Source organism: Cryptotermes secundus, unplaced genomic scaffold (genome assembly GCF_002891405.2).
Source record: "Cryptotermes secundus unplaced genomic scaffold, Csec_1.0 scaffold186, whole genome shotgun sequence".
Taxonomy (NCBI): Eukaryota; Metazoa; Arthropoda; class Insecta; order Blattodea; family Kalotermitidae; genus Cryptotermes; species Cryptotermes secundus.
In genome coordinates, this window is record NW_019727393.1 from 1,970,410 (window position 1) to 1,981,449 (window position 11,040).

Here is an 11,040-nt window from a genome sequence, read left to right on the forward strand (position 1 = left end):
TCGGCATAGGCCAACAGCTGATGTGTCTCGTTTAGTTTCAGTCCCACTTGGTTTCCCTAGACCTTCCTAATGGCATATTCTAAAGCAAAGTTGAAAAGGAGTGGCGATAAAGCATCTCCTTGTTTTAGACCTTTCTGGGTAGGAAATTTATCAGACAAATATTTACCTACACGGACTTTACTATACGTTTCGTTTAAAGTCGTTTTGATCAACCTAACTAGTTTCATGGGTATCCCAAACTCTTTCTTTCTTTCTTGGCTTTCTTGAAGTCTATGAAGAGCTGATGTACTGTCTCATCATACTCCCATTTTTTCTCCAATATCTGACGAACGCTAAAGATCTGATCTGTAGTTGATCTGTTACGTCGAAACCCACACGGATGATCCCCAATAATTTCATCTATATATGGACTTAACCTTGAGAGAAAAATATTGGATAAAATTTTGTATGAAATTGATAGCAGTGATGGCCCTCGATAATTACTACAGTCAGTTTTATCACCCTTCTTGTTAACTGGTACAATAATTCATAATTCATAATTCATAATTTTATTTACATCCATAACTGTAAAATATACAATCGGATAAAGTCAAAGAGAATATATAGATTTAATAACAATCACACCTAACATAATCAAAGAATACATAAATACTTAAATAAATTATATAAAAAAACCACCAGCACATGCATTAACAGACAATTACAGTCATTTAATTCAACATCTTACATATAAAAAAACTCCTGAAGAGAGTAGAAGGCATTATGCAACAAATAACACTTCAATTTCCTCCTAAACACTTTAAAATCAGATACATTCTTTAACTCCATAGGAAGATTATTGTATAGTTTTATGCCCATGTTTATATGTTTAGATTGTGGATCTTAGAATGTAATACTTCACCTCCTGCTTGAATAAGTTCTGCCGGAATTTTATGACTACCTGGCGATTTATACCGTTTCAATTTTGCAATAGAACTTTCCACCTCAAAAGGGCTAGGATCACGTACTAATGGCTCAGCTGTATGGATTGCTGTCTGCCTAACATCATTGGCCCTGTGTACATTGAATAACTGAGAGAAGTAGTTCCTCCACCTATTCAAAATGTGGGAATCACCATTTTCATCCTTCAATAAGTTACTGCTAGCTGGTAACCCCTCTTAAAGTCATTTATTCCTCAATACAGGTCTCTAATGTTCTTGTTCTTACTGTTCATTGCAAGCTCATCAGTTTTGTCTTTCAGATATTCCCTCTTTTTGTTCTTGAAATGCCTTCTGGTTTCACATCTTATATTGTTCAAATTATCCCCATTTAACTCAATTTGATCCTGTAACCATTGCAATTTGGTCTGCTTTCTTTGATCTAATAATTTTGAGCATCCTTCATCGAACCATGGCTTATGCTTCTTTGGTTCATAATAACCTAGACTCTCTTTGGCAGACATTTTTATATTCTCTCTAATAGTTTCCCAAGCTTTATTAACATCCACCTCAGTTTCCAAGTTTTCAAAAGCCGCGAACCTATTTGAGATATCAACACAATACTGCTCTTTACCCTCTACCTCATTTAATTTCTTATGATTGGACCTCTCCATATGAACTCTGCGTGTTGTTTGTTTGCTCACTGCCAATCTAATTATCAGTTATTTTGATTAAATTTCGAATTCTGCAGGTAAGCTGAATACTGCAGGGAATAGTAAAGTCTGTTTCCACTGAAAACACGCGTTACTTTCCGATAGGTTGTATGTGTTCCACGGAGGGATTGTGTGTGTGCGTGCGTGCGTGTGCGTGCGTGCGATTTATTCTGGGAGAGGGAGAGAGGAGTGGCCAATCACAGAGGCTGCGCGGTCAGAGGCATGAACTGTCTTCGCCTGTTCGAAAGCTGGAATCGTGGGTTTGAATCCCACTCGAGTCATGAGTGTCTGTGTGTACATTTTTTTTTGTGTTTATGTTGTTCTGTAGCTTCCTTCTGACAGGCTGATCCCCTGTCCAATCGGCCAAAGTCCAACGAAAGGACTGTAGATCTGTAGGTAGGTAGGTGGGTGGGTAGGTAGGTAAGTAGGTTGTGGGTGGTAGGTAGGTAAGTGGGTGGGTGGGTATGTGGGTATGCAGGTAGATCACACTTTAAAGCCTATAAGAAAAAATCTTGGGCTCCAGGAAGACAGAGAAATGCACATTCCTGAGTCAGTGTTTAATATATTATGCCTAGGAACTCCATTATATTTTACAGCATCTCCTGTCCGACTTCTTTTCTGTAATAGAAAGGATACAGAAGAAAAATATACAATGAAGGACAGAATGAGCAAAACACGTAAAAAGGAAACAGAAGATAGTGAGTGAGAAACCTATTGTCAGGTGTAAAAATGCACAAATTTTCTTTTTTGTCGTCAGTAAAATGTGTTCCACTATTTTCTGGCATTACTATGCGGTTCTCACCCATGAATGGTGTGGAATATTACTTTTGTCCTCTTATAATTTTTGTCTTAAACATATTCTGACTATTTATAAGGTAGAGTCAACCCTCACTAATCCGGAGTGTTTGGGGAGGAAGAGTTTATCCGGATTAATGAAGCAGATGATTGCCCTAAAAAGACTTAGAACACAGATGAATGAAAAATATAATGATATAAGTAGTGCTGATAAAAGAAATAAAAATATCACGGGAGCCTCTATTTAAATACTATAAAAGTCAGGGCATTTATTCCTCTATAGAAGACTCAGAAGTTGTACTTATCTTTGAACGTAATAATTAAGGTCTGAAGAAACTGTCAAGATTTTTTCTGAACAGACAGATAACTCATCTACTTTCGTAAATGCCATATGTTTTTAAAGTACATACTCAACTCTTAACAATATTTTTTTTTTCATTTTTCTTATTTTGATCCAGATCATGTGACCTCCAGATTAACTGTAACCGGAATAGCAACGGTTTACTATATTAGAATATATGAATGTAGGAAAAATCTATTGTTTACGATTTACTAAATATGTTGATCTCAACTTTTTTGGACTTGGTTCGCCATTTTTTTCTGTGGCAAATTCTTTCCAGCATATTGGTTTTCAGAAATACAAATTTATATTTTTGATGTTGACTGTGTTGTATGTAGATGCTCCAACATGCAAGGCAAACCAGACACGTGTGCACGGTGTTGCAAAGCAGGAGAAGGCAAATATCTCTTGCCAGGTAGAGGCCAATCCTCCCGACGTTCAGTTCCGATGGACATTTAACAATTCTGCAGAGAGTCTGGATGTGGCTTCAGCTCACATTGCTAGGTCTGGCACCTCTAGTGTTGTCTCCTACACCCCTATGACTGAACTGGACTATGGCACACTCCTATGTTGGGCCTCCAACCGCATTGGCAACCAGCGAGTGCCTTGTGTCTTTCACATTATCGCAGCAGGTACCATTATTTTTATTTGTGGTAGCAGTAATAGTATTTGTAGTACTGGTGGTAGAAGTAGTAATAGTAACAGCATACAAATAGTAGTAATAGCATTAGTAGAAATACTCACACCACTCTCTTAATTGTCATTATTATTGCCATTATGTATTATTATTATTATTACTGTTGTTGTTGTTATTATTCAATCAGTAGTAGAGAAGAACTGCCATAATTAACACTAAGTTTGAATTTAAGGTTTTCACAGTAGTGACTACAATCGGTACTATCTTCTGGAATGTGATGCCATGTAGTCTAGTACAAATGTACCAACATTTAGGGAGGATATACTTGCTACATCCTTAGGGTCAAAGAGCAAGCAATGAAAGCAGAGAATTTTCTTATTTTTACTAGTGGTGGATTTTCCAAGCTGTACCTCTAGTAAATTAACAAGAAAGATTTCTGCTTATAAGCTGCAAAATGCTTGCAGTGATGTGTGAAAATACTGTTAAACCTTAATTGAAAATTGCAGATTGTATCACATGTATAAATTAATAGGTTTGCCATAATGGCTAAGCAGCATGTACAACATTCCTATAGCACAGAGCAGCCTGACATAAGGCTTAAAGGTGTTCAGTTAAAGAAAATTAATACCTTGCTGTAGAATTAACTAGCTCTTTTTCTTCTTATTATTTTATTTTTTTGCCTTCATTCTTGTTCCTTTCTGTCCCTCTCTCTCTTTTATTTCATTCCTTTCCACTTTTGCTTTTTGTGTTTCTCTTCTGCATTATTTATTTAGCCTTTTCTTTAGTCATCTTTATTTCTGGTTCTTAATGTCATGTTTCTCTTTATTATTTCAATTTCCATAATTGAAATGGACAAAATACTCATGAAACCTGCGTTCATGCAAGAAGGCAATAAAGCACTCCTTACTTTTCCATCATTACCTTCTTGGTCATGAAACCAGCAGAATACCTTCTGACTTTTCCTTCCATTTTCTTCCAGCTTTGTGCAACTTTGGTGTATATTCACTTAGGGAAATATAGTGCTAAGGAGTGGAATGAATTCAACAGGACTATAACAGGGTTAGTTCATGGGATCTTGTGTTGGACCTCGGTTGTTATAAGAACACATCCTATATTCTTAAACAGCTGATAGGTTACTAGCTCCTTAGGAAGAGAATGCACCATGGAGCTAGTGTCAGTCATCGGTCAAATATTCATCTCTTTGCAGGTCGGCCAGATCAAGTATACAACTGTACAGTTTCCAACACGTCCATGACATCATTTTCAGTGCACTGTTCACCGGGCTTCAATGGAGGAATGGAACAGTTATTCCTTATGGAAGTAAGGGAGTCTCAGAGCCAAGTCCTACATTACAATGTCTCCTCAACAGTTCCTAGATTCAGCGTAACGGGACTTGAAGCCGGATCACACTATCAGGCCTGTGTGTACTCTTTCAACCACAAGGGCCGAAGTGAACCTGTTGTCATACAGGCCTCCACACTAAGATTGCCAGAGAAGCAGCTCACATCAGAGAAAGGTGGGTAACCTGCCAGACTTCATTCTCTCTATCAGTTTTTGCTTTTGTGTTTATTTTCTATTCTCCATATTTTTATTCCTAGATTTCTTACTTTCTCTGTTCGTTCATTCATGTTTCCTTTCTCACTCCTCATTCCTTTACCTTTACTTCTTTCAATTCTGTATCTACATTAATTTCTTTACTTAACCCTTCAGTTGTTTCAGTCTTCTTTCCTATTGTTTCCTTTCCATGTATCCTCTTTATTTGATTTCATTCATATCAAACTCGAAATCCTCTCATATTAACTGTGGTTGAATGTTTGGAGCTAGTTCCTGAATCAAAACTTTTATCCTCAAATAAAAGTACACCTCAATCTAGCTAAATTCAGTAGCACCTTAACTAATGTCTTATCTCAAATGTTGAAGAGGAAGTTGATGGAAGCACATGTCTCTGTTTGAAAATGTGACAGTCAAAGATCAATATTTTTTTCAGAATTATCATGTCATGTGAAGTGACAATGTCATGGGTTCTGGTAAGATATGGTCTTCCCTAGCCATCTAACTTCTTGTACAGCTAACAGATTAATGCCATATTCCTGAGTTGCTTTCACTAAATTCCTAAATACTCCACTTCTAATATAGTGACAGCACATTCCAGGTTCCCACATTTAAGTCTTTGATTTTAATAGGTCGTTTTCAGTGGTTCTGTGTGGCTACAATCATTAAAAGCTTCTCAGCATGTATAGATTTCCTTTGGGATGCACAATTGACCCACAGTTTCACATGATAATCAGAACATCAGTGATATAACATAGTCAGAGTCTTCCTGCCTCAAACATCACCCCATAATGCTCATGACATGTGTAACAACCTCTTATATTCAGTTAATCATATTCAGTCACTTCACCCTACATTAAGCCTTAGTCTGCCAAACAATAATATCAGTCTATCCTAGTTCATATAATATTGTGAGGTGCAGCCTGAAAGCCGGACTATAAGACGTCCATCACTAGTCAACGGCTAGCAATTCCTAAGCAACAATGCCTAGGAAATCCGGAAATGAAAGTGTAACAGTAGGGTTTCCACTGATATTTGAAACATAATGTATTCCGGCGCCAACAAGAGATTCATTGCATAGCAGTGGGCAAAATAAACTCTTCAACAATTGTTCCCTATTCAGACCAAGAGCAGGATATAACAGTTCGTATCTGTCAGGGGGCAGGCAGTGCCACTCTTTACTTTGTGAAGTGGAGAAAAGTCTCTTACTTCTACTAGGAATCAAACCCAGGTCATCCAGCCTGTATCCCATCACTATACCGACCGAATTATCTGAGCTCCAATAATATGTTTCATACAGAAAATAAAGTATATGTAAATTTTGATCACACAGAATTTTGAAGTAAGAGTCCTCTTTGAAGACCTAATTATAGATAGCAGAATTTTAAGGATACAACACAACATTGTGGGCTGGATTGCATATAGTCAGGACCGATTCCAAAAGCAAACTTTTATTAACATGAAATAAACCTTTACCTTTTTTTTTTTTATAAAATAAGGAATTTCTTGTCTGATTGAATACTTACCACTCATTACAAGGAAGGCTCTATACTATGTGGTTAGTAATCAATCACAGCTGTGATGTTTCAGAGCGACCACGTCCTGGGTTCCGCTTCACCCCAATGATGAGTGTACTGATCGGGGTGGTGTCAGCACTGCTGATAGTGGCCGTGGTGGTGGGTATAGTGCTTCGCCTCCAGTGTTCACATAATGAAGATCGCCGAAAGCAACATAAAGCAGCAGCCCACGAGCAAAGAAATCGAGGTTCCAGTTCTGGAGGTGGAGGCTCAGGAGGTGAGAAGGGAGGTAACAGCCCCATCAATAAACTTGACCCTGGAGGCACGGAGAGTGGCGACAGTGATGAGAAGAATCCCGACATCATACCACAGCCTAGCAATGGTAAGACAAATTTGAGAACTATAATCCTATCATATGTGACTCTATGAATAGTGAGTTAATATTATTTCAAACAAAAAATTATTTATGTACAGTCCAGCAGTTGTTGCTGATATATAAGAGGATCAAAGTCTCTCTGTTTTCTGGATCAAAAATGATCTAAGCAAGCAATAAACAGAATAGCCTACCATATTCAGACATCGTGAGTAGTCAGTTAGTACCAACTCAACAAAAAAAATTTTTAAGAGTGTTATCTTGTGAGAAGCAATATATGCAGTGTAAAATAAGTTTACTGATATTTCAGAAGATGTTTCTGTTTTCTGGATCAAAGAATACCCCCAAGAAAACAATGACCAAGAATGGAGCGCATCCACTATACTAGATAACTTCAGTATTATCAAATCTCAGAGAAATCCTGAATTTATTATTCACTTAGGCGACACAATAATTATACTTTTCTTTTGTCTATTAAAATACAGTCCTTTGTGTGACTGCAAAACTGTCATGATAAATACAGCTGTAAAGTAAATATCAATTAGTGGTCTCATTCTGTAGATGAAAAGTGGTCGAGAGAAGAAATATAAAGATACTTTCATCTCAGAGAGTTTAAATAAAGAATGACTGGATATAATAACAAAGGAAGAGCTTTCTGATATGTATCCACCATTCTGTAATGTTAGGGATATAAAATCAACAAGGATTAGATGGGTGTGACATGTAGCATTTATCGTGACTGAAACATGGATACTACACTCAGGATGGAAAACGTCAAGGTGTAATATCACTTAGAAGACATGCATGGAAGAAAATAAAGCAATTAACACTTAGGGAAGTGAGTTTTGAAACTGTAATGAAGTAAATAGCGAAGTTGTCCCCTGTACATAATTCAATCACCATGCTATGAAAATGTACATGTATTCTTAACCTTTGCACTGCATGGAGGTTAGTGGTCAGCTTCACACCTCGGCTGTTTTATCCTCTAAAACCAATTGAATTGGTGATTTTCTGGAATTCTGAGCTGATCTGTAAACTGTGTGAAGAAGAAAATTCCCAAACTCAGAATCAAAATCAGATTCCTCAGTTTTGCAGTGAGAAATTTAACTGCTATCCCATCTTCAGCATCATTTGTTCTCTTGGCCGGATAGACACTTTATTTATTCATTCACATTTTTATTATTGTGACCCTCTGATTTGTTAATTGATCATTAGGTTATCCAATTACATAGTTTGAATGCACCAAGTTACAGTGTTGAATGAGATGGGAATACTATATGACCATAAATTATCAACATTTAAGAATTTCGAATTAGGGAGTCACAGCCTACAATTGCTTGTATCCTAGCACTTCTCTGGATATACTGTTAAGACAACAGAATATCTCGATCAAAACAGTTGATAGGACAACCAAATTTCAAACCAAGTACCTCTTGGCTACAGATGTGTACATGTGACTATGTAACCCTGCCAGTAAGACATATACTCACATACATATATGTATGTTTATTTATTTATACACATGTACACATACAGGATAATTATAAAATTTGTGGATGAATGCCATGCACCAAAAGATGCAACGTCATTCATATAAACATGTTCTTTCCAAACTTGTCAAATTTAGTGGCCATTTCAACTGATATTCTTAGGTTTGTGGATATTATCTTTCTTCTGTGGTAGCAACAGCCTCCTGTAGGCCCACGTTTGATCTTCAAACACGTTCTTAATGCCGTTTCCAGTGTGACTAGTTACCATCTAGTTTCAGCAGAGAAACAGTGTTGCTAGAATGTAGTTGTAGATATTACTGCTGCGGTACTCACTCAGTCATGGAGCTGAGCCCTTCTTGAGAAGCTGTCAAGTGTGCAGCTACCAAGAACTTCNTTAGTTTCAGCAGAGAAACAGTGTTGCTAGAGTGTAGTTGCAGATATTACTGCTGCGGTACTCACTCAGTCATGGAGCTGAGAGCCCTTCTTGAGAAGCTGTCAAGTGTGCAGCTACCAAGAACTTCACAAAATTTTATAGAACTGCAAGGTTCATCACCGCCTTCACAAGATCCTTCCACTAGTCCCTATCTTGAGCCAAAGTGATCCAGTCCGCAAGTTTCAATCCTATCTCTCTAAGATCCATTTTAATATTGTTCACCCACCTATGTCTTGGTCTTCCTAGTGGTCTCTTTCCTTCTGACTTTCCTACCGGTATCCTATATGCCTTCCTCTTTTCCCCCATTCATGCTACATGCCCTGCTGATTTCATCCTCCTTGACTTGATCATTCTAATTATACTTGGAGAAGCGTACAAGTTATGATGATACTCATTATGCAGTTTTCTCCAACCTCCTGTCCCTTCATCTCTCTTTGGTCTAAATATTCTCCTCAACCCCCTGTTCTCAAACACACTCAGTTTGTGTTCCTCTCTTAATGTCAGATACGAAGTTTCACACCAATACAGAACCACAGGAAAAGTTTTGTATATTCTAATTTTTAAGTTTTGAGAGGACAGATGAGATGACAAAAGGTTCTGGACTGAATGACATCAAGCATTACCTGAATTCCTCAATCAGGTCTCAATTTGTTATAGTTGTTCCCAAATATCTTAACTGTGCCACATTTTAATACATCTTTTACCTATCTTTATGTCCTGATTTTGCCCTTCATTTGGGTGACGAGATAGCAACATATACTTAGTATAGTACTCTTAATTTCGCAGTGTTCCACAAGATGTCAATAATAGCTACATAAAATATGTGTACAGGAGGTCTTTAGAAATCACTTAGTTCGTTTGTTTGTACGATCACTTAACTGAGATATGAATTTAACGTATTATAATATTAAATCAGCTTCAAAGAATCAACCAGTTCAGATTGTGAGAAGCATAATGGATAGGATTGATTTAATCGAAGAATATTATAAGAAACAATAATAAACATTATAATGTTATATTTCAGCGTCATGTTGCACTGTACAGATCTGACTTTTGAGCATTTGTGCCGTCTATGTTCAACGTCTTTCACTATTCATTCTTCATATCCTTTTATTGGACACTACAAATGTTGGCCTAACTGGCCATCTTCAGGTGTACCTATCTATACGAATTTGTACACCTGAAGATGGCCAGTTAGGCAGAAACACGTAGTGTTCAATAAAGAATACGAAGAAAGGAGAGTGAATGATGTTGCACATAGCCAGAACAACGCTCCACAGTCAGAATAAACACGATCCTAAGCTGTCTAAACACAGAAAATTTTCGGTTAAACCACTGGGTACAGCAGTGGGTCGTACCTAATTCAGTTCTGGACAGACGTGGCGGTCGTGGGCGTATTGGGGATGTTATGAGGGAGTAAAATTTCCCACAAGACTCATCCATTTTGTGAAAAAAGTATTAGCTCCTAATTTACACTACGGATAATCAGTATGTGTCCTCGTATCCATCCCCATAGTCATCTGACGTAGAAGCGACTCTTCAAGGCGATGTTTCGAGCCTTCCAAAATTACGTGTCCGAAGTACAGTACAAGGAAGGGCTATCACTGCAATCACTCCGCTTTCATACGACTCATACACGCATGTAATATGAACAAAAATGTGGAAGAGATAAAGAGAAAATATCAAAAAGATGAAGAAAAAAACGTAAAATAAAAAAAGTATCTTTGAGAAAGAGAGGCATGAAATTAATCACAGAAATAAATGAAAACGAAGGAATATAAACGAAATTAAGAAATCGGATTGTAAATGTAGAAAGAACATTTAAAAAGAGAATAGACTTGGAAGAAGGAAAAGCATCGCCTTCAGACAGTAAGTTCTGTTTGTCCGCATCTGCCTACGTTTAAACCAATTTTCCTTTTTTTTCCCACAAAACTCAATAAGAGAATGTCAAATTTAAAGTTACTACGGCGGTAACTACGAGTCTACACCGAAAGCAACGCACAGTGTAGAACACAACGAACGTATATACCCCCAGACAAGAAACCCATACGCCATATTGTATGATTATGTAAAGATACATATCGGGAAAATTGCATACCTAATATAGCACACATTAAAATCCCGTACATCATAGAAACTTCTCTTTGGGCTCCACAGCCGGGCTTATTACGTAGAAAGCTTCTACAGCAAACACCTACAAACAATATACATGCCAAATTTCTACACTATAGCATTGGAACCTTAGTATTTAAATTGTCATACACATTCTAAACC

The 11,040-nt window shown here is 37.3% G+C and overlaps 1 protein-coding gene across 5 annotated transcripts in view; it reads left to right on the top strand.

Moving 5' to 3' along the window:
* LOC111864651 (synaptogenesis protein syg-2) overlaps positions 1 to 11,040 on the top strand; it is a 1,101,357-nt gene that overhangs the window by 1,071,507 nt on the left and 18,810 nt on the right. For all 5 annotated transcript variants that reach the window (XM_023852046.2, XM_023852043.2, XM_023852044.2 and 2 more), the window contains 3 exons: positions 3,104 to 3,397; positions 4,610 to 4,918; positions 6,544 to 6,852. In XM_023852046.2, coding sequence (XP_023707814.1) covers positions 3,104 to 3,397; positions 4,610 to 4,918; positions 6,544 to 6,852 — 912 coding nt within the window. The remainder of the gene's footprint in view (positions 1 to 3,103; positions 3,398 to 4,609; positions 4,919 to 6,543; positions 6,853 to 11,040) is intronic.